The sequence below is a fragment of the Aphelocoma coerulescens genome, assembly GCF_041296385.1.
Source record: "Aphelocoma coerulescens isolate FSJ_1873_10779 chromosome Z unlocalized genomic scaffold, UR_Acoe_1.0 ChrZ, whole genome shotgun sequence".
Lineage (NCBI taxonomy): Eukaryota > Metazoa > Chordata > Aves > Passeriformes > Corvidae > Aphelocoma > Aphelocoma coerulescens.
The window spans coordinates 15,102,099-15,126,678 of record NW_027184085.1 but is presented as its reverse complement, the minus strand read 5'-3'; the positions used below and the strand labels follow the sequence as shown (position 1 = coordinate 15,126,678).

General features: G+C 44.0%; 2 protein-coding genes across 3 annotated transcripts; one reads left to right on the top strand and one right to left on the bottom strand.

The window, feature by feature from the left end:
- The first annotated feature begins 132 nt into the window (after nt 1–132).
- HMGCS1 (3-hydroxy-3-methylglutaryl-CoA synthase 1) lies at nt 133–12,506 on the top strand. Its single transcript, XM_069002023.1, has 10 exons — nt 133–232; nt 4,774–5,231; nt 5,603–5,728; nt 6,248–6,412; nt 7,110–7,278; nt 7,402–7,572; nt 8,373–8,479; nt 8,820–8,945; nt 9,216–9,379; nt 9,778–12,506. The coding sequence occupies exons 2-10, from the start codon at nt 4,784–4,786 to the stop codon at nt 9,868–9,870; spliced, it is 1,569 nt and encodes a 522-aa protein (XP_068858124.1). The 5' UTR covers nt 133–232; nt 4,774–4,783; the 3' UTR covers nt 9,871–12,506.
- On the bottom strand, nt 11,845–24,324 carry NIM1K (NIM1 serine/threonine protein kinase). 2 transcript variants are annotated; one of them, XM_069002022.1, is made up of 4 exons: nt 23,575–24,324; nt 22,761–22,999; nt 16,796–17,064; nt 11,845–14,900 (listed from the first exon to the last, which is right to left on the bottom strand). In XM_069002022.1, the coding sequence occupies exons 1-4, from the start codon at nt 23,643–23,645 to the stop codon at nt 14,151–14,153; spliced, it is 1,329 nt and encodes a 442-aa protein (XP_068858123.1). In that variant the 5' UTR covers nt 23,646–24,324; the 3' UTR covers nt 11,845–14,150. The 2 variants fall into 2 exon arrangements, with proteins under 2 accessions (XP_068858123.1, XP_068858122.1); XM_069002021.1 differs by having other exon boundaries at nt 22,761–23,147; nt 23,575–23,664.
- Between the last annotated feature and the right edge of the window lie 256 nt (nt 24,325–24,580).

Here is a 24,580-nt window from a genome sequence, read left to right as displayed (position 1 = left end):
CATTCCCCCCGCCCGCTCCGCCCGCCGCGCGCCGGGCGGGGGGCGGGACCTGAGGCGGCCGCGGCTGTGATTGGGCAACGACGCTGCCGCTCAGGGCGCGCGCCGGGCGGCGGGCGGCGCAGCTGCTTAAAGGGGCCGCACGCCCGCCGGAGGCCGGTGCTGTCCTGAGTGCGTGCGGAGCCACACCGGGAGCGACATCGGGAGCGACACCGGGAGCCATCACCTCCGACGGGTGAGGGCGGCTAGGGCCGCGGAGGCCCGCGGGCCGGGAGCGAGGGGCTGCGGAGCCGGGTGGGGAAGCACGCGAGGGGCGGCGGGGCTGGGAGGGGGAGCCGCAGGCAGGATCGGCATAGCTGGGAACTGTCTTTCCAGTGGATGGGAACGCCTTTGGAGGAGCACCCGTAGCGCGGCAGGGGGGAAATAAAAAAAAAAAAAATTAAAAATGCAAAAGAAGAGAGGAGGAAAAAAAGGATAAAAAACACCCCAAAAAGGTGTGTCAGGGTCCTAACTTAGGTGTCACCCTGCACCCCGCGCCGGCCGCTGTCCAGAGCATCCCGGCCCGTGGGGCGGCGCAGCGGGCAACGCTCACTGCCCGGGCAACCAAGTTCCCCCCGAAAGAACCGCATCCCGGGACGGGGGTCCCTGCCGCTGCCTCCCCAAAGAACCGCATCCCAGGACAGGGATCCCCGCCGCTGCCTCCCGTCCTGTCCTCGCGGGAGGCCCGCGGCTGTGTGAGCTGCGGTGAGCGGCTGCTGCGGGGCTCCGCCGAGCTCTGCCCCCGCCTCGGAGGCCACCGAGAAGCCTTCGGTGTGTTCCTTAATTGCCTCTTAGTGTCGCGACAGTGTCGCCCTCCCAAGTCGGGAAAGGCAGAGCGAGCGTGGCCCTCTGCTCACGCCACCTTCCGTCGCCCAGGCAAAGGCAGCCGGGTGCTTCCCCAAGGGATGCCGCCGCCTTCTTTCCTGATGGCGTTTGCCGCAAGGGTGTGGGCATCCCGGCGCCCACCCGTGTTGCTGACGGAGCCCCGTGCTCGGATGTGCCGCCATCCCCGCGGGTGAGGCCGCACGGCTCCATCCAACCTTCCATCCCCGCGGCTTTGCGCAGTTTGCCCGTATTCCGGCGCACGGAGGTGAGCGAGCATCCCGCAGGGATGCCCGTCGCGGCCCCTGCCGGCGCCCAGAGTGAGTGAGCATCCCGCGGGGATGCCCGTCGCGGCCCATCCCGGCGCCCGGAGCTGAGCGTCCCGCGGGGATGTGGCCCCGGTCCCGGCGGACGCGGCGACCTCTGGTGGCGGCAGCGGTGTCGTGCGAGCGTCACCTGCGGGCCCGTGCGGGGACAAGTCGGTGATGTCACAGCCGGGGCTGCCACGGGCACAGCCCGTCCCACTGGAGCCAAAGGCATCTCTTGTAGCAAACAGGGCCGAGACTTATTTTCTACCTTTGAGTAAAACGTTCCGTTAGAATTAAACATTTAGGTAAGAAATAACAGAGTCAAATTGTTGACATAGTTTGCTCAAATTCCTGAGAAAGACAATAATGCTACCAGCTGTTAGGAGAGAATGTGTTTCTGGTAACACCAGCAGAAAGAAAGGGTTACTTGTCTTGCGCTTCTCATTCATTCCCAGCGGAATCATAAGGAGACACAGAACAAAGCAGGTTTCTCAATGCCATAAATAAAAGCATTTGGGATTCTTGGGTCTTCTAAAACAAATCATACTTCTGAGAAAGTTTTCATTTTCAGTAAAAGTGATAGGATGTTGTTTGCTGCTTGACCAGGAAGACAAAAGACTGTCTGTTTTACACTGAGTAAACAATTTTTTTTTCTGCAATGGCTGTCTGACTCAAGATGTCATACGTCCCATTTCCTTCAGTGGTCAGAGTACACTTACAAAGCTGCTTCTCATAGCAGTACAGCCCGGTAGCGCAGACTGCTGTCCTGTTAGGTGTGACTGGTGAGCTTGGTATTTGGTGAGCCTGGGAACAAGACAGAAACACCCTGCCTCTAGTTGTGTTCTTCACAAAGTTTCCTGATGAGAGAACTGCAGCAAGTAATATCACTTGAGTGCCAGTTTTGGCATCTCAAAGTTCTGTAAGGAGCAAGCACAGAACACACTGGTTTTCCTTAGCTCTCACCAATACTGCAGTTCCTTTTAGCATACTGATTTTCCCAATAATTCACTGCCTGGTTGAAAGCTGCTGTTCTCCTATGCCCATTACTTGTCAAGTCCATTGCATGCTGTGTGCAGGCTTCAGGGAGACTTTGCTGCACTCTTTCTTACTTAGAGTGAGCTTATTAAAAAACACAGGGAGAGGGACTTCTTGCAAGAGCGTGTAGTGACAGGACAAGGGGGAATGGTTTCAAACTGAAAGACAGTACGTTTAGATGAGATATGAGGAAGAAATTCGTTACTGTTAGGGTGGTGAGGCACTGGCATAGGTTGTCCAGAGGAGCTGTGAATGCCCCATTCCTGGAACTCTTTGAAGCCAGGTTGAAGACTTTGAACAACGTGGTCTAGTGGAAGGTGTGTAGGGGGGTTGGAATGAGATGGTCTCTAAGGTGCCTTCCAACCCAAACTATTCAATTATTTTTGTATAAATTTTAAATAAAATTAAGCCTCTTGAGATTCTCTGCAGCCTCCAACTTTCAGCTTTCTGGCCCTTGGAGCAGCAGAGAGAGCTCTGCTCTGGGTACGTGACTCACCCTCAGCGTGGCTGCCAGACATTGATGAGCTGGTATTTCCTTTTTGAAAAAATCCTTTTGAAAAAAAATGAGGTGTTTCGTACCAGAAGGAGAGCTGGACCCCAAAGGCCTTTTCCCAGCTGGTACCTTGGGATCTCTCTTGTGGGCAGTGTGTTTACATTCACATGGGAGCCAGAAAGCTTCTTCCTCCCCTGCAGTGCCTGGGCAGATTTGGGATAAAACACAGCTCTTGGAGCCAAGATTTGGACCCCAGCGCTGCTCTGTGTCCCCAAGCCGTGTGACTTGTTCACGGTACTGCTGAGAAAGGACGTGCCCTTTCTCCCCGCAGCTCCTGGGGGCTCTCTGGACCAGCACCCTCCCTCCCCTGGCCGCTGTTTCAACGAGTCGGCGATGGCCACTCCACCAAGAGCATCAGCCTGCTGCTGCGCCATAACAAATCCATAATCCTGACAGCTTCCAGGAGGCAGGAATAATGATGGTTTTGCTCAGTTTATGGGTTGTTGGGGTTTTTTTTAATCTGTACAGTTTGAAGCAAGATACGAAGATACGGCACCGCTCCACTGTGCAAATAGAAGTGAGGTGCCGAGAGATTGTCCAAAATAACAAACAAAACCAAAACCACACAGAAAGCCTTCTCAAAGTGGGATTTTGGGTGCTGGAGAATTCAGATTTATGTGCCGTCGGGGTTTTTGCCCCGTGCCAGGTGGCGAAGCCCAGCTTAGTATCCCGGCGTTTCCCGCAGCCCCGTCCTGTGCGGGCGTGGCGCCTCCCGGCGCACGCGCACTGCCCGCGGCGCGCATGCGCAGCCCGCCAGAAGCCGGCCATGGGATTCCAGAGCGCGTAAGGGCTGCGCGGCGCGGCTGCCTGAGGGCAGAGGTGGGACGGAGGGAGGGCGGTGGCTGTGTGCTGGGCTGGGCTGGGCTGGGCTGGGCTGGGCACGGCACGGCACGGCACGGCACGGCACGGCACACCCTGCGGGTGGGGCGCGGTGCGACCCCCTTTGCGCCCCTTCCCGCGGCACCTGCCCGGCTGCCGGGCAGGTTATGGATAACCTTGTGGTGTGGGGGGAGGCGCCAGCAGGGGACGTAAACAAGGCGAAATTGGTCGTGTTGCTTAAAACCGCGCGGTGCGCTGGCTGTAAGGCCGTTCTTTGTCCCTTTACACAACTGGTCCTGGCTTCTGGAAGAAGCCTGGTGAGGTAAGCGCGGCGGTGCTTGGAGCTGGGCACGGAAGGGACGAGTGTCCTGTAAGGATGTTAGCCAAGGAGGATGGTGCCGGGCTGTGTAATTGAGGTAGGGTTGAAGTAATGGATGTAGTATGTCCCTGGGGGTAGTAAATCTCCTAGTGTGGGGACAGGGAAGTTGTGGGGTTAGAATAAGGAAACTCGGCCTATCAGGGACAACACTGTTCATCTCAGCCCATGAAATATTTCTCCACTCTTGGTGTTAGGAGTTCCAGTGTTCTGGAATGCCAAAATAAAGTATGCCTAAAGCAAACAAAAAAAAACCCAAAAAGCGAACACAAACACGCCCCTCAAAACAAAAACAAAAACTGAAATAACACAGAAATAATTCTGCCTTGTTGCAAGTATAAGCAAAACAAAGTGACCTATGTCACTTTGTTTAAAAATAAAAACTATTTTGAAGAGTCCTGCCCTGTTTTAAGAAGGTGGTTTCCTAGTAAGGGTTTTCAGCTAGCAATGCTAATAAAAACATCCAGTATTTCCAGCTTGGTTATATGCAAAATTGAGACTTTGCATATAAGCAGAAGATAATGAACACTAGTTTCTCAAACACTTAACACTCACTAAGTGTGTGTTCTGCTTCAGAAAGATAGCTTGGGCTTAACCTACATCTGTTCATCTTCAGGGCTGAAATTTGTATTTTCTCTTAATTAAAAAAAACTTACTCTCATACCAAAGCTTTACCAGAGGCAAAGGCTTGCCTTTTGCAAATGACCTCATAGAGTATGTGCAACACAACTCCTTCCATAAAATTACAGGAACTGAAAGTAGGTCCCTCTAAATATATGTGAATAAATCACATGGGTTTGTGGTTTTCTTTTTTATTCTTAAAGATCTGCCACGATGCCTGGGTCTCTTCCAGTGAATGCTGAATCCTGCTGGCCCAAAGATGTGGGAATTGTGGCACTGGAAATCTATTTTCCCTCCCAGTATGTTGACCAGACAGAGCTGGAGAAGTATGATGGCGTGGATGCTGGGAAGTACACCATTGGGCTAGGCCAGGCAAGGATGGGGTTCTGCTCTGACCGGGAGGATATCAATTCCCTCTGCTTGACTGTGGTTCAGAAGCTCATGGAGAGGAACAGCCTCTCCTACGATTGTATCGGGAGATTAGAAGTTGGAACGGAGACCATAATTGATAAATCGAAATCTGTGAAGACTGTCCTGATGCAGCTTTTTGAAGAGTCTGGTAATACAGATGTAGAAGGAATCGACACCACCAATGCATGCTATGGAGGCACTGCTGCTCTTTTTAATGCTATTAATTGGATTGAGTCCAGTTCCTGGGATGGTAAGTCGAGGGTATTTTCTTGAAAAGTTGCATCATCTTTACATCAGTCTGCCCTACAATGACAGAGTTCATGTTTAACCATATAAAACCCAGAGGGTAAACTGTTACTCTCTTCTGCAGTTTTTGTTCTTAAATGCCCTGGGCATTTGCCACTAGTTCAGTCACAGTGTGAATAACAATGACTTAGCTACTAATGTAAAGGTTTTCTGTAAATTCTATTGATTCCTAGTTGAAACGTGGGGGAAAAGTCAAGATTGAAAAGCCCTTTAATCTCAGTGTCATCTCCTCAATAATTAAAAACTGCTGATGGATGTTAAGATGTGCCAGACTCGTGGCTCCTTCTCACCATTTTTTCTGTGTGTTTTTCCCAGGACGCTATGCCCTCGTGGTGGCTGGAGACATCGCTGTGTATGCCTCTGGAAATGCCAGGCCCACTGGGGGAGCTGGTGCTGTTGCAATGCTGGTCGGCCCAAATGCACCATTGATTTTTGAGAGAGGTTAGTCCTGTGGGAGAACATACACTGTTCAGGTCAGATAACTGCATTTGTCCTGAAGCCACTTCCCTGGTTTTTGTGCCTTGCTGAAGCAGGGGATTAACTCCCAGTAATGTCAGAAATTGTTCTTTGTCTCCTCTTGCTCTGGGCTATTTCAGCCAAGTCCTGTTGCAGGACACAGCAGGGAACAATTAGAGATGCTCTTGTTTGTTTATTTCCTTGAGGATTCTCCAGTAAAATTGATAGAGTAATACTAAAGCTGAATAACACAACATTCTACTTCCAGGACAATGGGATGACAGTCCTTTATTGCATGTGTTTGTCATGCTCAGTCCTACTCTGCTTTGCAGGCAATTGAGAACTGTGTGAAACCTTACCTTAAAAAGCCTGAAGTGCTACAAAAAACTGCAGGACTGGAGCCAAAACTGCTTCTTTCCCCACTTGTTCCAACTGGTGCATTCCAATTGACTCAAAGCAGCTGAATGAACTAATTTTCAACTTTTGTCAATTTCTGTCCACCAGGGCTGCGTGGTACCCACATGCAGCATGCGTATGACTTCTATAAACCAGACATGGTCTCTGAATATCCTGTAGTGGATGGCAAGCTCTCCATACAGTGCTACCTCAGTGCATTAGACCGCTGCTATACCGTCTATCGCAACAAAATCCACGCCCAGTGGCAGAAGGGTGCGTAGCCTCTCCTGATGAGACTGCAGATTGGCAAATGCTGGAGTGTGTCCTACACAGACAGTTTTAGTATCTGATCTAAAGACTAGTCTATGAGTCTCTTCGTATTTGTATGTTCTGAAGCAATTGAAATACTTGCTCTTTCCTGTAAGAAATTATTTGTTTCTGTTTTGGATTGGCTGAGTTTCTGGCAGTCTGTAAGCAGTAATCTCCACAGGCATTTGTTGGTGTAACATACAATACCTTGGTTAAAAGCATGCTATTACTCACCTCCATCCAGGCTTTTAAGAAACTTGGGTTACTATTTAAATGTTAATGTAATGATACTGATTTTTTTTTTTAACCCAATATGTTTAATAATTGCTTAAATTATATTAAGAGGCATAGGTGTGAAGAGAGGCAAATTAAGTCAAAATACTGGATAGGAATACAGAAATTCTGTTAAACATAGCTTTTTATTCTAGAATAAGAGCAAACGTTAGCTGGTGCAAAAGGTGTTAAAAAAAGAATTTTTAAATAGATTAAGTGCAGTATGTTAAGTGCACTTGACAGCAGTAGTTAGTCTTATTTGTATGTTTGTGTCTCCTCTATGCCAACATGTTATGATAATTGGTGTCCTGACAGCTCCCTGCTTTATTTCCGTAGTTGAAGTGAGTACTAAACATAGGTTGTAACTCAACGCTTCTTCCATTTCCAGAGGGGACAGACAGGCGTTTCACCTTGAATGACTTTGGATTCATGATCTTCCATTCTCCGTACTGTAAACTGGTGCAGAAATCCGTGGCTAGACTCTTGCTGAATGACTTTCTCAGTGACCAGAACCCAGAAACAGCAAATGGTGTTTTCAGTGGTCTGGAAGCTTTCAGGTGAGAATGGCTGCTGTCTTCCTTATTCAGATAATCAATTACACATCCAAGGTGTGTTTTTACTTTCTGCTATTTTAGTAACTGTTTCTGAACTTCTTTTTTTTTTCCTTCTCTTTTGAATAGGGATATAAAACTTGAAGATACATACTTTGACAGAGATGTGGAAAAAGCTTTTATGAAAGCTAGTGCAGAGCTCTTCAATCAGAAAACCAAAGCTTCATTACTTGTATCCAATCAGAATGGAAATATGTATACTCCTTCAGTCTATGGTTGCCTTGCCTCTCTTCTAGCCCAGTAAGCATAAAATCGGGAAAAGCTGTTTATGAATAAGGTCATAAAAGGTTTTTGTTTCAGAAAGTCTTTTGTAAAAGCATTGTCTAGCAAACCTTTTCCTATGAGATTGCCTTAAGCAGAAAAACTAAAGTTAAGACACTATTCTGCACACACGTTCAGTTCAAGTGACAAGCAGTAAAAATGTCTGTGTCAGAAACTGATCCAAAACAGCTGCGTACTGCCTCGCAAAGTAGGATCGTATTTGTAAGGTGGCATCTCTTCTCAGCCCCAACCTTCCCCCTCTCCCTTCCTCTAGAAATACTCCTGAAGTGGAAAAGAAAATTCAGATTTCTTCTGTCTTACTATAATAAGCAAAGCCACATTAAATTAGCATTTAATTAATTTTTTTTCAAATACAGTCTTTTGCAAAATGATATTACATTTACATTACACCACTCCTCCTGGGTTTTCTTTTTTTCTTCTTTTTTCTCCATTTTTCTTCATTTTGACATTGCCTTCCATGATGTGTTTATTCATTTTAGGCTTTAGTTTGTTTAAGAATGAAATCTGGCTGCCTTCATCATATTCTGGGCATTTCTCAGGCATATTTTGCTGTAAGCAGCTTTGGAACCCATCACGTAACAGCAGTATTTGAATTTGTGTTTTTAAAAGTCAGCATTTATGCACATAGCGTGCTAATTGTGTATTATAGACACTGCAATTTGCTGGCTGCTTTTCTGAAGCTAGCTGCAGTTTCTAGATATTTAAAATTGGCACTTTGGCTTAATTCTGACTTTAAAAAACTGTTGTATGATTTGCAGGTACTCCCCAGAGCAGCTTGCGGGACAGAGAATCAGTGTGTTCTCATATGGCTCTGGTTTTGCTGCTACCCTGTATTCCATCAGGGTCACACAGGATGCCACTCCTGGTGAGTAACAGGATTTGATGTCAACTACCTCCCTTGCACAGCTTGCTCTCGATGCCTTGTTACACAACCCACTAGCATAAATAAGCCTGCATAGCAGTTTTAATGACAGCAGTGCCACAATGAGAATATCCAGCTCCAGGGAGTGTTTAAATGTCTTCTTGAACAAATAAATAATATTTTTCAAATGCTGTTAAATGTTTTGAGTTGGTAATTGGGAATATTTTTAAATGTCTAATACTTGAGATTCTGTAAGGCAAAGTGCTTTTTGGGTTTGAAATGTTCACATGCTAGTGCATGCTCAGTACTGGCTCCACCTTACATTATGGTTTCTATATTGCAGGTTCTGCACTGGACAAAATAACTGCCAGCCTTTCTGATCTCAAAACAAGACTTGACTCAAGAAAATGTATTGCACCTGATGTCTTTGCTGAAAACATGAAGCTCAGACAGGAAACACATCATTTGGGTAAGAACTTAATAAATGTACATCATTCTTAGTCCTAGAGCAAAATTCTCATCACTTAATCCACCTGACTTTACATGCTTAGGATGTAGAATGAAGGAAATGTCCAACCCTTTGTGCTTCTGAGTAGCTTGTGTTCATTGGCCCAATATGTCTGAAGTAAAAATACTGGCTTGTTTTTTTCTGTCTCAGTGCAGCCAATCTGGAAAGGCCTGTGTTGGGTAAAACTCTTACCAGGAAACAACTAACAATGTGTTACTCCTTTTTTTACAGCCAATTATATTCCACAGTGTTCAGTCGAGGATCTCTTTGAAGGAACATGGTACCTTGTGCGTGTGGATGAAAAACACAGGAGAACTTACGCCCGGCGCCCACTCATGAGTGATGGACCTCTGGAAGCAAGAGTTGGAGTTGTCCACCCAGGCATTGTTCATGAGGTGAACACTCGGCACTCTTTTAAAGTTTGATGTAAATGGTTGGAACCATTTACATGTTTGTCTTAGCATGTGCATGTATGTTAAGAGGAAGTGGTTTTATGAGTTACATTGAGTACTTTGTTAACATGTGTAACATGCAAGCCAGAAGTAAAAAATTGAACATGCAATTTTAAAAAGTACATTTCATCCTAGAAAGAACAAAACTGCACAAGAATGAAAGAAGAACAAACTGGCTCTTCTCACACAATCTGTTTGCATGAAGCATGACCAATTTGATTGACTTAAAGCCAAGCTGTCCAGTGTAGCATGAATGTTGTTTGAGAGTTGGACTAGCCATGAAGTATGAATGTCTATGAACTAGAAAACTGTATTTAATGGTTTTTTTCCCTTCTTCTTAGCACATCCCAAGCCCTGCTAAGAAAGTGCCAAGAATCCCTGCAACAACAGAATCTGAAGGCGTTACTGTCGCCATTTCCAATGGGGAGCATTAAGATACCTCTGTGAGGTGGGGAAAGAAACGAGGTGTGAGGGCAGGGTGAGAGAGAGAGAAAAAGGATTGCAGTAGCACTGAAGTTTCAGTGTAAAGCATGTAATTGGAGCATGAAAAAACTGTTAAACTCCTTGAGAAAAATCATCCTATTATGGTTTGCTTATTTTATACTATTTTCAGAACACTAAAATCAGGAGTATATTGGAGATAGAGGGACTTGCCAGGTGCTGTGGGGATTCCTTAACATGTCTGAACTTTTTTAATTGCTGAGAAGTAGCTGTAGTCTATTATGAAGTCTTCATATACAGAAAGAAAAAAAAAAAAAAAAAAGGAATCTTCTGCCTGCTCTTCCATGTAAAATGACTTGAAACCTACACTTTTAACTTCTACTTTTACTAGTACTCAAGTGTGTGCAAAATAGTCCAAGCTTTTAATGTTAGGGTTCTCAGTGCCTTGACAATAAGCAGTCAACCTTCTGAATACTGCAATTCTCTTTCACTTTATCACCTTCCCTTTCATCTCCCAGTCTGCCTCCCATCACCCCATTGCTTTGGGATAATGTTGGGGTTTTAGTTTAGTCCTAGTTTTTTTCCTGTTAAAGGAATTTTTTCCCATATGCATGTTGCTAGGAGACAAATGGCTGTACTTAAGAAAGACAAAAGCGCTGCCCATTGGGGGTGGGGTGGGCTTGGCTACTCCTTTGTTTCACCTGGGTGTGGGGTCAGTTCCTTCTCGGTGTTCTCGGAGGGAGAAGCTGCAGAGAAAGGAGCTGCTGGTTCTTTTTTTCGGCCATTTTTCTTCCTGCTGTAAACAACGCTGGGATCCCAAAGCCGTTTTCCCTGCCCTGCTGGAGGCCGGGCTGTGGCCGCCCTGCCCCGCTCTTGCTTCGAGCCTTCGCTACGCAGTAGCCCTGCTCGCCCTGCCTGCCCGACCTCCGGGGGGTTCCCCGCTTGGATACATCTGTCTGCCACCCGGGATTTGTGCTCTCCCTGCCATTCCAGCCTGCCGCTCCAGCCTGCTGTTCCCGAGAGTCCGGGATCAGCTGCCCAGGGGTTTGTGAAGCCTTTGTCCCATCCCTTCCCGGGATCCCAGGGCCCCAGTGCCGCGTGCTCCCCGAGCTCGCTCCGGAGCGCCCCCTGCAGCCGCGGGGGAACCATCGCACCTGCCCTGCTCACCGGGAGCCGCCAGCGCCCCTGCCGGCTGCGAGCGGAACTGCACCCGAGGGGAAAGGGCCCAGCAGCCGAGAAGGCTGGGACTGGGTTTGGGATTGTTTGCTGTTACTGCCAGAGTTGTTGCTGTTTGTTTGGCTGGTTATATATATGATAGTAAAGAACTGTTATTCCTATTTCCCACATCTTTACCTAAAAGCCCTTGATTTCAAAATTATAATAACTCGGAGGGAAGGGAGTTACATCTGCCACTTCAAGGGAGGTTCCTGCCTTCCTTAGCAGACACCTGTCTTTCAAAACCAAGACAGACAGGCATAGAATGACGAACATCCATTGTTGGAATAGATGTCTCTTCCCTGTCAAAGTGACTGGATCAAGAATGTCTAGGCTGACAAGTGGTTGTAGAAGAAACTCAGTGATCCACTGTGTTAGTTACTGTGTAATTCCTCCTAACATTTTATGTGTTTTATACCTGCATTTTACGTCACAGGAGTCTGGGAGGAAAGATGAAGAAGAAGGGAGGTAAATTTTTCTTCTAAAGAAATGGGCTTATTGATTTGGCACCATAATGGATTGTTCAATAGAAATATTCAAGACAGCAGAATTTTCAAATAAAACTTAGAGATATTGTGGAGCTCTTTTAATTGGCTAACGAAGGAAGAGAGTGATCTTCATCACTTTGTCTGGAACTCTGGCCTATTACTCGTTGTTATATAACACATTTCCAAAAGACTCTTTCTAGCTTTGAATTTGGCTTTGTACTTTGAAGTCCTTCTTACTGTTGGTAATACTGTAGGAGTGAAGTCTTTTATTTCTTTCCCCCCTCCCCCAGTGTGCAAGCTAAAGCTATCCATTTTGCAAGCAGTAGATAAATATACAGTGGTTATGGGGAGTCCTTTCTGGTTGATTTTTAAAGCCCAGATTGGAAATGAACTACGATATGAGCCTTTTAAGCTTGTAATATATATATATATACATACATACATATATATATATATATATTTAAGTTGAGCTAATGTACAGAATGAAGTTTCATTGAATTTATTTCTTTGCTAATTCTACAAAGCTACATTAGTTAATATAAAGTAGCAAAAAATAATTTCTCTGTTAATTACAATTTTTTTGGTGTGTGTAATGAAGTGTTTGTATTACCTGTCACTCAATAGGATTTGATAACTTGCTGTATTTGTACAGTCAAGCCTTGGTAAAATAGTTGTTTATTATAAATTGATGAATACTAATCTGTTTGTTCTGCTGACAGTGATGGAGCAATGCATGATGGTAGTGTTTGCAAGTATTTTGGTTTAGGTTGCCCTCATGAAACTTAACCTTGGCACCTGTAAAACAAACTGTCATGGAACAAAGTCCATTGCTGGCAGTGGACAAGCCAAGAAGCAAGCTACTGGCACAGACCTCACAGATCTGTGAGGCTGATCCTTTATTAAAATAAAGTTTGAGATATTTGAAACCTGTTGGAGAGTGCTGACTTGTTGGATTTTTAGGATGGGTTTCTTTTTCTTTAACAGGAAAGAGGAAGCTGGCTCTGGTTAAAACCCAAAGTTCTGGGTTCACAAACTGTGTAGACATTCTGCGTCTTTCTTCTTAGTGTCATTCCGTTACAAAAGTGGAAAAAAGAGTAGCTTAGGCTGGTGTAAAACAATTTTATTAGGGCCATGTTTCAAGATAACTTAAATGCTTTTATATAGAAACTGTTTATAGTGGAGGAATTAATTACTGTTTTATTAAAAATGTATTGTTTTATTACCCTCAGAAACTCTGTGAAGGAGGCTTAGTTCTTGCTTTGTACATACCTGAGCCTCACTGAGTCCAGTTTCCCATGGGTGGCTTTTCTGAGTCATTCTGTTGCTCATTTATATGAATTACTTCTCCTAAAGTGAACTGATTGTCTCATCGGTGTCATGACAGATAAGGCATCTGCCTTTAAATGTGAAAGCACCAGCTGTACCTGTGTACACCTTGTATTGGGTATCTTACCTTAACTAAACTCACAGGTTCTACCTCTTAGCTTAGGCATGTCAGCTGTCCCTGTCCAGAGAACAGCTACCACACTTGCCCTTTGCACTGGAGTTGATGCTGTTGAAGATGTAAGTACAGAATAAGCCATTAAAGCTGAAAATTGGAGTATCTGCATTTTGGTGATGCTCAGAACAACTGGAGTTGTCAGACTGTCTAGCTTTTAACTTGCAGTGGTCAAGTGTCAAAATCAGCTTTGTGCCAGCTTTGGTTGCCAAAGCAGGATGGCAGGAGTGAGGACAAGCCTGTAATGCTCAGTTGATATAAGCAGATTTGCTTATATTATGCTTATATATGCTTGCATTCAGCTACTGGTAACAAGGGTTAAGGCAAGAACTTAAAGCTACGTGGGTTTTGGAGTATGCTTAAATCTTTATTTATTGGAGTGCAGCTGGAGTCCAAGCAGTTCCAGATTGGCAGAATTGTGCAAGCCGTGGAAGAGGTGTCAGAAGGGTAATTGATGGTTGCCCAACCAGTCAGGCACCCACACATGCAGGGTTAAAGTACTGAATCCTGATTTGTCTTTTGGAGTCATGACAAGTTGGGAACTGCAGCCAACAACAGCTTTGCTGTTTCTTGAAAGAAAATAAAATGCTTTTTTAAAATTAACTTGTTAAATTTGATGAGGAAGTTTAAAAGCAGAATTTGCTGTTGTTTGGATTGTGGTCTGGTCTCTGCTTAAATTTAGTTCTCTGCAAAAACTGTCCCGGTTTGCAGAGGTAAAGTTGTGAGAAGCTTAGGTACAGCTTTTCAGAAGTTAGCTGTTAACATGCCTGTACAGAGAATCTCCCAAGCGGATTAAGTGCAGTAGTATGGTGTTTATTAAAAGATCCCCTCCACTCATGATCCTTTCAGGTACTGGGTTCTTGCACTGGCTATACCAAGTGTCTGGAGAAAGGGTCAAACAAATGCACAAGAGCTCTGTATTTGAGTGCTTCACTGTCACTTGAGAAATGCAAAGAAAATGAGGCATTTTTGGTTTATTCAAAAATTACAAAAAAATGTAACACTAGAACTTAAGGATAAGTGAATAATCCCCTTTGTCAAATGTGCTGAGCATAAAGCCTGCAGTGCAATTTTATAAAATAGAACATAGCTTGGATGTGTGCTTAATCCCACTGTAAGAATTGATTCCGTTCCTTGAGTCGTCTTCTTTTGGATCTGGCTGGGACATGATGGGAACAGATTCAAGTGCCCTTTTCTTCTGTACTCTGTGCAACACAATTCTGTAGACCCCTGTTACAGAGCTGCGTGCACCTCTTCCCCGGTTGTTTTGGATGTGCTGTTCTGTGATTCCCAAATCTTCCAGGATATTTTTCACTTCAATTTCTTCTTCTTTGAGTGTACTGACATCTGATAAATACTTTGGATCCAGTTTAAATGTCTGTAAGGGTTTGGGGAACTGTATTCCTTGCATCCATTCACTGTTCATAATCAGTTTGACAGAGTATCGCTTGGTTGGTACTGGCTGAAGGACTCCTTTTATCAGTTTCTGGCAATTTTCTGAGAGACAGGGAGGCAAAGTGTATGTGCCTTCAAGAATGCACTTTTTCAGTTTGCCTACTGTATCTGCCCGGAATGGCATGCTACCTGTCATCATGAAGTATAAGAGGATTCCCAGTGCCCAGATGTCTACATAGATGCCAATATAGTTTTCATCTCGGAAGAGTTCAGGAGCGGCATAAGGAGGAGAGCCACAGAAAGTTTTTAAAGTTTCATCTCTTTTACTTATTGTGCTGAATCCAAAGTCTCCCACCTTAACACAGGTGTTACTAGTGTAGAAGACATTTTCTGCTTTCAGGTCCCGGTGAATGATATTATTGTCATGCTGTGGAAGAAGAGGAAAAGTTGGTATTGGTTTGTTCCCAGGAAAGTTCTCAATGGCTACCTCTAATTTGTTAATTACCCCGTGGGAGAAAGGGAGTTATCTTGGGCAAAGTCAGAAACTAGTATTGCAGTTGGAAGAAGTATTAAATAAATTTAACTTAATTCTCCAAAGATAGGAGAAGAATTGAGTAGGGGGAGAAGAAGGATGCTGGGACTCTTTAAGCACAGCAGTCTCAACTTGTTAACTAATCATAACTATTTTCATGAAGCAAATGTATGAGGGCAGTGTGGCTTATCCTACAAGACTATATACCTTCATGTGCAAAGTATGTTCAAATATGTGCAAAATAAGTTCACAGCACTTGTTTTTGCAGTTACTACATGTAACTTACAGATTTAAGCATTTAGTTCACCAACTGAACATTATCACAGATAAAGTAAGAAAGCTGCGGCAATTACATTCTGTGATCTAATGTCCTACGAGGAATTGGTGATGGCAGGAGAAAAGGACCATTGTGCCTCGTAGTATTTCATTTTGCAGGACACCCAAGTTTAGTGGTGTCTTCTAAAATACATACACCGTAACTTCTACTTTTTCCCTTGGAAATGTCAGAAGTAGCTAAGGACTCAAACTGAACTTGCTGTCTTGATTAAGTAAGAGTTTAGATTCATCTTTGGAATAACTAGAAGGAATGGATGAGCACTCTCTGCTTTATCCTTTGGAGTAACATTGTGCAGTATCTGGAGGCAATAAGGAAACCCTTTGGCATCCTATTTCAACTCTCATCAGTAACAGCCAGGGACCCTCTGTCCTTGTGGACTGGCAGCAGTGAGATGGGATTTATGTAACCTGGATGTGATGACTTAGCAAAAGTGAAATGTGCAGAAGTCTTTGTGTACAAGTGAGGAGGTTAGCCAGCTCAACAGTCTGTGTTTGATTCTAATAAATAGATGTGGTATAATTCTGACACGTAAATTCAGTTCCTGTAGCTGCAGGGTGCCTGTCCTGTGGATAAGGTGTTGAAGCTAATCCACCACTTAAAGCACACACGATCATTTCGTATAAGAAATGCATGCTGTTTATGTAAGCCACGAGCAGTTTGCGTTGCAGTTTCTCTATGTCTGACCTGGGAAGACCCTTGTTCCTTGACTTTGCCAGAAGCTACTACGTGGCAAGGAGAACATGAGCCACCGGAGGGCACCCTGAGCCAATTTTAACGAATGCTACGTCTCAGACCTGTAGAACAGTTCTCCGTGATTTTATTTTTTTGAAGTAGCTGTAATTACTCTGCAAAGTTTAGAGGAGATGTACCGAAGTAGTTAACTGCCCCTTTTCTGCCTTGACAAGATGCTTCGGGGTCTATACAGACAGCATCATCCTAAGTGTATATACTGAAGACTAGGCAAGAAGTGACTTGCTGGGTCAAACCTCACAGATTTGCATTGAAGTAAGGACCAGGAATTGACTGTCTTTAAGTGACAGACTCCCATATTCATTAATAAATAAGCCGGATGTTTGCAACACCTAAGCAGCCTCTCTGGAAGCAGAAGAGTGACTGATGCTATGTTTTGAAACAGGGAGAGAAGAAACAAAGCTTTGTTCACTGGTGCCCACAGCAACCTTAAAGCAAACAGAACACTGTTGCTAAAAGGATGATTCCAACAACCAGGTGTTCCCAGTTCAGCCTCCTCCTAAAAGCTGTCAACAGAGAGGCAGTAACTCGAGGTGGATGTGAAAACTCTCAAATACCTTTAACATAGCTCTTCTGTAGCTGTGTTGCTTTTCAGAAATGTGGGCCTGAAGTTTTGGCTAACAGTAAACCTACTGTTGAAAGTCAAAAGAAATATCCACAAAATGTACTAAGAGTAGTGAGTGCCTGTGTAAGAGCAACTTACCATGTGCTTCACAGCAGACACAATCTGGGAGAAGATTATTCTACACTCTGTTTCTAGCAGCTTTCCTTCTGTACTGATTTTAGTGAAGAGCTCCCCACCTCCTGCATACTCCATCACCAGGTGCAGTTTTGAGAGCGTCTCCACCACTTCATACAGCCTGATTATATTTGGGTGGTGCAGCTTTTCCATGCTGGATATCTCACGAGACAGCAAACGTTGAGTCTTCCGGTCTAGCTTTGTCTTGTCCAAAATCTTAATTGCAACTTTCTCTGAGAAGAAAAAAAATTTTTCCATGTTGTTAATGCAATAGGTACAAACAGTAATACTATTTACTTACAACTATGTTTGGTTGTAGAAGCGCAATAAAATTTCTCCTCAGTATAAACTAAGGTGCAGGGGCCTACCTGCACTCTTCCACACAACCCCTGACCCTTTCTGTCTAGGACATTCTATTCAGTGCTGAGGAAGCTGAAAGCTGGTAGAGTACTACAAGGGCTGATCAAATCATCTGCTGCCTTGGTGTGCTTCGCTGTGACAGGTCTGAAGGTACAGCATCTGGTTTTGGTGTCCAGTGCCGGTAGAGAAAGTCTGTGCTTTTCTTGTTAGCTCAGAGCTCCTCAGATGAGCCAGGTACTTGGGGGCTAATAGAGGTGCTAAATTTGGGTGCTTTGTTTCAGACCAGACAGACAAACTTGCGGGAAATTTAGAGGCTTTGGCTATTTTATTCTGAGCAGTGAAGTAAAGTAAGTTGCAGGGATCCTGTAAAACAGCAAATCTAGCCAGCATAAGCTGTTCTGGTAATACAAAGCTGCTATTAAGTCCTACATGTTTCTGGAGCATATCTAAAGTGAAGCCAAGGGCCATAAACCACATGTATATATCTGCTGCTGCACCACATCATCAGGGTAGCTCAGAGCAGTATGAGTAGGTCAGTCACAATTGCCCTTATGTTTCTATATTAGTCTGTAGGTTACAGCTTTTGTCTTTGCTCTTCTGAATACAGCTGCTATTTGAAGGATTAGTCTGGTTAAAACAGGTTTACAGTGGTTTTGTATAACTTGTCAGGACAGCAAAATTAAAATGCATCACAGCAAGAAAAACAACTATTTATTCCTGGCAAGAAGGGATTTCTGGGGGGTTTTTTTGGTGTTTTTTTTTTGTTTTTTTTTTTCCCCTCAAGACTATCTTAGTCAAAAAATCAGATTTCTTACTAATTAATCATTTTAAATAAATCTTTTAGAAAAAAAACTTCACCTTGGTTTCTGCTAAGCGGGAATAAATTAGGAAAAAAGGTATTGTTCACTTGTTGCTGTAAGAAAATAGTGAGAAGGCTATTACATTTGTACACATTTTCTGGTATAAAAGCATTTAAGACTTTTTTACTGAATGTGATTAAGTTTTTAACTCAAGTTTAGTATTTCAATATACATAAAGGAAATGTTAAGGATACTTATGCAAGTAAAGGATACTTACACATGTACCTGTACAGATCAAGAAAACGCCACATTTGGTATATTTACATTTTTTTTAGTATGATACATGCATCAGTTGACGTCCCTACTGAAGTGCAGCAGATGCTTGAAGCACATGTGATTCTTGTGGTGGAAGGTGCTGAATTATCCCTTTATGTGCCTGTTTTCAGGAGTCTGTGCTAGTACAGGGCAGTTTTCCCAGCCACACTGCTTCTCTATGACTTGTTCCATGCTTTCTAGGGAGCCCCTCAGGGAAGCAAGTACCTCCTGCATGGTGTGGAGGTGGGGTGAACCAGGAGGAAATGCAGCTACTGACAGTGGTGCTGGCAGCACTCTGACTGCTGACCTAGTGAAAGACCCTTGTCATGTTCGTAGTACATTGATCTGTTAAACCAAGAGGGAAGAGCAGCAGCTTGCAGTAGGTTATATTTGCACAACTAAATGCTTACAATTCTTACAATCTCCACCATGTAATTTCATCATTACATCTTGATCTTTAGAAATTGGGGATATTTGGGCATTAAAATAAAGTATTCTAAGTTATATTTTTTCCCTTTCATTTTGCTGGAATCTACTTTTCCTCCTGGTCAGTTTCCCTGCAAAGTTTTAAAAGGAAAGAGGAGGGGAAAAAAAAGGTTTAGAACTAAGGGCCTGATCCTATTCAAACACCACCATAAATTCAGACCGAGCTCCTTTAAATCTACATCATTGCAGTTGTAAATGCATGATATGCAAAGAAACCTAGAGTGCAAAAGATCTGGCACCTTCCTTTCCTATTCTGAACTCTTCCTTCCTCTTTCCAAACAATGCTTGGTTTACAAATCCTCTATTACTTTTGCTTAGCAGCTGTGCTGAACAGAAAGGCATTTTTAGCAGGCAGCTTATTTACCAAAATAATTACAAAAATAATTGAAAGAGATTTTGATTGACTATATGCAGTGTATGCTGAGGTCTGAAAAGTGCTAGGTGAAATCTTAGTAAGAGAAACTAGGAAAAGGTTGGGAAATAACTTCAGAAAGAAATGGTGTATGCTGTGATGGCAGAATGAAAAAAACACAAACAAAACCAAGTTAAAATTGCTTAAAAAAAAAGTAAACTGGGTGCCTGGACATTCCTGCTTTTCCAATTTGTGTCATGTTAGATGGACTTCTTGCTAGCTGTAAATTTTTGATGCTCTTAATTACTTCTATTCAGCTGCGCTCTCACTCTTCCTTTGTCAGATGGAAGGCATGTAAAATAAAGGTTATACAGGGCTTAGGAACGTAACAGTCCTTAGCAAGAAACTCCATGGATATCTGGAGAAAATCTCTGCCAAAATTCAGGTTAATATAGTGGGCAGTGCCCCTGAATAACACAATACACATAGAAACATAAATCAGAAAAGACCTCTAAGATCATAAAGTCCAACCTGTCAAGCCCACCACTAAATGTTGTCCCTAAATGGCACATCTACACATCTTTTAAATACCTCCAGGGATGGTGACTTCATCAGTTCACTGTGGAGCCCATTCCAAGGCCCAACCACCCCTTTAGTATAGAAATTTTTCCTAATGTCCAACCTAAACCTCAGCCTTCCCTGGCACAATCTGAGGCCATTTCCTCTTGTTCTGTCCCTTGCTACCTGGTAGAACAGGCCAACCCCCACCTGGCTACACCCTCCTGTCAGGCAGTTGTAGGGAGTGGAATGGTCTCCCCTGAGCCTCCTTTTCTGCAAGCTAAACACCCCCAAATTCCACAGCTTTTCCTCAAAGGACTTGTGCTCCAGACCCTTCCACAGTTCTGTTGACCTCTGGACCCACTCCAGCACCTCAATGTCTCTCTTGCAGTGAAGGGTCCAAAACGAATGAAACACAGGATGTGACATGTAGCCTCACCAGTGCCCAGTACAGGGGGACAATCCCTGCCCTGGTCCTGCTGGCCACACTATTGCTGATCCAGGCCAGGATGCCCTTGGCCTTCTTGGCCACCTGGGCACACCCTGGCTCATGTTCAGCTGCTGTCACCAGCACCCCCAGGTCCTTTCCAGCCCCTCTGCCCCAGCCTGTGGTGCTGCCTGGGGTTGTTGTGACCCAAGGGCAGGACCCAGCACTTGCCCTTGTTGAACCTCCCAGCACTGGCCTCAGCCCATGGATCCAGCCTGTCCAGATCCCTCTGCAGAGCCTTCCTGCCCTCCAGCAGATCAACACTCCTGCCCAATGTGGTGTCACCTGCAAACTGACTGATATTAATCAAGGCTGGCTCCAGTACTGAGACCTGTGGAATTCCACTAGTGACCAGCCCCAGATGGATGTAACTCCATTCACCACCACCCCCTGGGTCCAGCCAACCAGCCAGCCAGCTTTTTATCCAGTGAAGAGAGGACCTGTCCAAGCCATGGGACATGGCATCCGCATCATAGCACCAAAGATTATTCTGTTGTTTTCTAAAGAACCAAGACAGCCCTTGTGAGGGAAACAGGGTTCATCACCCAGTATGATCCCGAAGTTTTTTCCTCTCTCTTTATCTCTATCTCTTCCCCTCCCTCTGCTAGAAATCACGTGTCCTGCTGCAACAGATCACAAGGGCAACAGAAAAGCACATAGATGTAATTGTTGCAAAGGCTCATCTTAGTAAAAAACCAAAATTGTTTCTTTTTTTGATACAGGATGACATGTAAGGAGAGAGACCACACAAAACTGGCAGCAACTGAAGAGCTGAACAGCACTCTGACACATATACCACCCTCTACCACAGAGATCCAAACAGTATTATTTACATAATCAGATTTTAAAAAAAGATTTGCACTCATTAATACTGTGTAGGAACATCATTTCATTGCCAACACAACGATGTGTATCTACTGCAAAAAACAGAATCCTCTTTGTGTGTGGTGGTGGTGAGTGTGTATACATGAATCCCTGTGTGCACATTCCTGTTCTTCTGTCCATGTACTGTATTTTATTAGATACAGATAAGCTCACAGGCAGAAATGAGTCAGAAAATGTTTATCTTTCTTTCTTCCTTCCCCATGACAGTTACAAACTTAGCATCAATAAATCAACTCCCTTTCTAGTGAATATTTGAACCAAAAAAGTTACAAACAAACAAAAGAAAAATAATTTGAGAGATTTCTGTTGAAAAAGAACTTTTTCCAGAAAAAGTACAGTTTTGGTTTTGGTATTTAGTTTGTCTGAGCATACTGTATTCACTGAAGTTCAAAATTTTTCAATCAGCTCTCCTCAGATACTAAAGCAACCCGTTTCCTAAGTAAGCTCAGCAAGTAAAGGGTTCATCCTGATCAAATTTCTAACTGCCTTTCATTAGCATTCCTTATGTTCCCAGTACAGGAGCAGCACTTCCTCCAACAGTAAAGCACAAAACAGTTACCTCTGGAAGAAAAATAATATCACAGAAGAGGAAACAACTTGTTGTGGGCCAAGTAAAACAGAGATACTTTTCTGAAACAAGCATAAACAAAAAATCAACACACAGTTAAAGCAACCCTTGGGTGTTGGCCGGCTTAAATGTACTTAAAATTAAGTACCAACAGTTGCCCACTTAGATTCCCAGTGCAGCAACTGCTGCACCTGAGTGATAATTGTGAGTTTTCACCCCTCTTATATCTGGGCTGAAAGAGGTGATTAGAGAAAATAACAACAGATAATACAGTTTGGGGGCATATCTCGTTCTCTCACCTGTAAGAGGATGAAGGGAAGGGGAGCAAATCAAACTGAAAAGACTGTGAGAAGAAAAGCAAGACAGTAGTGTACAAAGATACAGAGAGCACTAGTCACCCTGATGGAAAACAACAATTTCTATTATTGTCAGACAAAGGCAGAAGAAGAAAGAGGACAGCTGATAATTAAAATGAGAAAATAACTGACACATTAACAACACAAACACCAATTTGGCAATACTAGAGCTTGTTTCCCTGCACCTGTTCCTCCTATAGCCCCATCCCAGCTTTTTACATTGAAGATCCATCAGCAAATGAGTAGTAAAGTGGGCATAACACTTCTCACCAAAATTACTGTGACCAAATACAATTTTTGTCCATACTAGTAAAATTTATGATGAAACAAAGGAAGCCTTGCTACCTCTGGCTGCAGGCAGGAGCATGCCTGGCCCACTGTCCTGGGCATTCATCACCTGTATTCCTGCAGGCCATGAGCTGGGGCAGGGGAGAGGGCAGATGGACAGGGCAGGTTGTAGGAGGGGAGGCACAACACCACACTTCAAAGTGTGGAGTGTTTGAGCCACAGGATGAGATGTGTTAACTCCATGAAGTGCAGTGATGACCTTCTCCTGTAATAGCTTCCATCTAGAGAAAATATGCCTAGTTTCTTTAAAGCCTAATCCAACCCTGAGCATTTATGTGTGACTCTGCCTATAGATAAACTCAGTAACATTAAAAAATACACACACACACTATATATGTATTTAGGGTTCCCACAGCATCTTTCTTCCCATTGGAAGCTATTTATATACAGCACTCAGCATGCAATGGTGCCTACCTTTGGTCAGGGAATGAATTCCAAGCTTCACTTGTGAGAAATTCCCATTTCCTATTTCTCCTCTGACTCGATAGAAGGCAATTCTCTTTCCCAGGGTTAATTCTTTCACCACTTTTTCATTATGAGACATATCCTGCATTAGTTTCTCAAAGGGGGTCAGCCTGTTTTGTCTGCCCTCTTCATCTCCTTCATGGCACTCCAGGTGCCCATCATCTTCTCTGCTGTCCTCGTGATGCCACCTGGAACAGCGGTATTTTCCAAGACTTCCTTCATTCACATATCCTGTTGTCATAGTCTATAGGGTAATCACTTCCCCATTTAACAAGATGTCCTGAAGTTTAAATGAAGTAATCCTGTATGAATGTGCAATCCTGCACATTATGGACACTGTGAAAAATGCAGCAAAAGAAAAAAAAAAAAAAAAAAAAAGAAGCTTACAGAAAGTCCAAAGACTAGTTTGAAGATTTGTAAATTTGTTCAAAAACAAATCTGGCACATCTACATATTGCACCTCTTGTTCAAAATCAGAGATAAAACTGGAAGCTGTATACATCCATTCCTCACTAACAGATTTAGGATCTTCAGCTGCAAGGTAAAAGAGGCTTTGCAATTAAAACTATGAACTTTGTGCAAGAAAGCAGTGGGGTGCTTATTGTCTATGCAGTACATTTGACACATGCAAAATATTTGACACAAATTTTCAGACTTTAGCTTGATGCTTTGAGAACTAACTTGATAGATAAAGGTCAAACAGAAAGCTGATTAATTGCTCTGAATAAATCTAGATCCTTCTAGTTAATTTTGAATAGCTGACCTTAAGAGCGTAGTTCTCCTTAATTCTGGTAGAAGTCCAAAAGCTAATTGTAGGGATTGCCTTTGATTCATTCTTCAGCCTGTGAGCTTGTCACTGTACCTTGGAAATGTCACTTGGTGTTGAAGCCTTGCTGTAAAAACTACGTTGCCCCTCCTTTTCTTTCCCATGGTGTGTTCAACAAAGCAACTGATTCTGGAAGATGACAGGAAAAGCATAATCTGTGCACCAGGCAAAAGAAATGCTGCGCCTCAGTATCCCTGCAGTCACATGGCAGGACAATACAGGATTAAGTAACTGCAATGTCACGTTAACCCTCCTTTATTTAGATGAGCTTTCTTTAATGCCTTGAGCCTTCTCAAAATTTTGCCAGACGCGTGATGTTCCTAAGCAGACATATGAAGAAAGTATATAAAACCTTTACATAACAGCCATACACTTCACTGAATGACAGCATGACCCATACCGTTTCACCAGTTTAACTCTGGCAGCACAGACATAGAAGTACTTTCCCTAAATACACGAGCAACCACTTACCCTTAAAGCAGCACATCACTTTTTTCTTCTTTACCTTTCTTTTTTAACCTTGAAAAGCAGGAGTTGATCAGCAAGTGCTGATCATGCAGCCACACGCCTGAGGGTGCTGAGCTGGGCAGGAGGGCTCTGAGACAGCACAGGCAGTGGCAACGCTCACCTCCCCGGCTCTCAGCCTGCAGCACTCCCGACTGGTGGACACGGGAGACACCCGACTGCCAGAGCAGATGCAGCCGACTGAGGGGGAGTGAATCGGACCAGTAAGTAACTCAATGCCTGAAGCTTAGGTAGACAGTCATCTAAGGTGCCACACTAGCAGAGGGCATGTGACATTTGTCAGGCGGAGCTGCCCTCTAAACCCCCCCCAATCTCCTGTGTGAGCAAGAGGAAGAGAGGTCAGAGGCACGACGTAAGGGCAAAGAAAAGGCAGCTGGTGATGGTTTCATTAAATGGGAACTGGAGTGGCACAGAAGCA

What these genes read in the sequence shown, in the direction of transcription:
- NIM1K (XM_069002022.1), bottom strand. Translation starts at nt 23,645, where the DNA reads ATGAATCAAAGGCAATCCCTACAATTAGCTTTTGGACTTCTACCAGAA. An exon ending in AATTCATTCCCTGACCAAAG is followed by an intron (nt 17,065 to 22,760) that starts GTAGGCACCATT and finishes TTTTCTTCTCAG; the next exon opens with AGAAAGTTGCAATTAAGATT. An exon ending in TGTCTGCTGTGAAGCACATG is followed by an intron (nt 14,901 to 16,795) that starts GTAAGTTGCTCT and finishes CTTCTTCCACAG; the next exon opens with CATGACAATAATATCATTCA.
- HMGCS1 (XM_069002023.1), top strand. Translation starts at nt 4,784, where the DNA reads ATGCCTGGGTCTCTTCCAGTGAATGCTGAATCCTGCTGGCCCAAAGAT. An exon ending in ACCATTGATTTTTGAGAGAG is followed by an intron (nt 5,729 to 6,247) that starts GTTAGTCCTGTG and finishes TCTGTCCACCAG; the next exon opens with GGCTGCGTGGTACCCACATG. An exon ending in CCACGCCCAGTGGCAGAAGG is followed by an intron (nt 6,413 to 7,109) that starts GTGCGTAGCCTC and finishes TTCCATTTCCAG; the next exon opens with AGGGGACAGACAGGCGTTTC.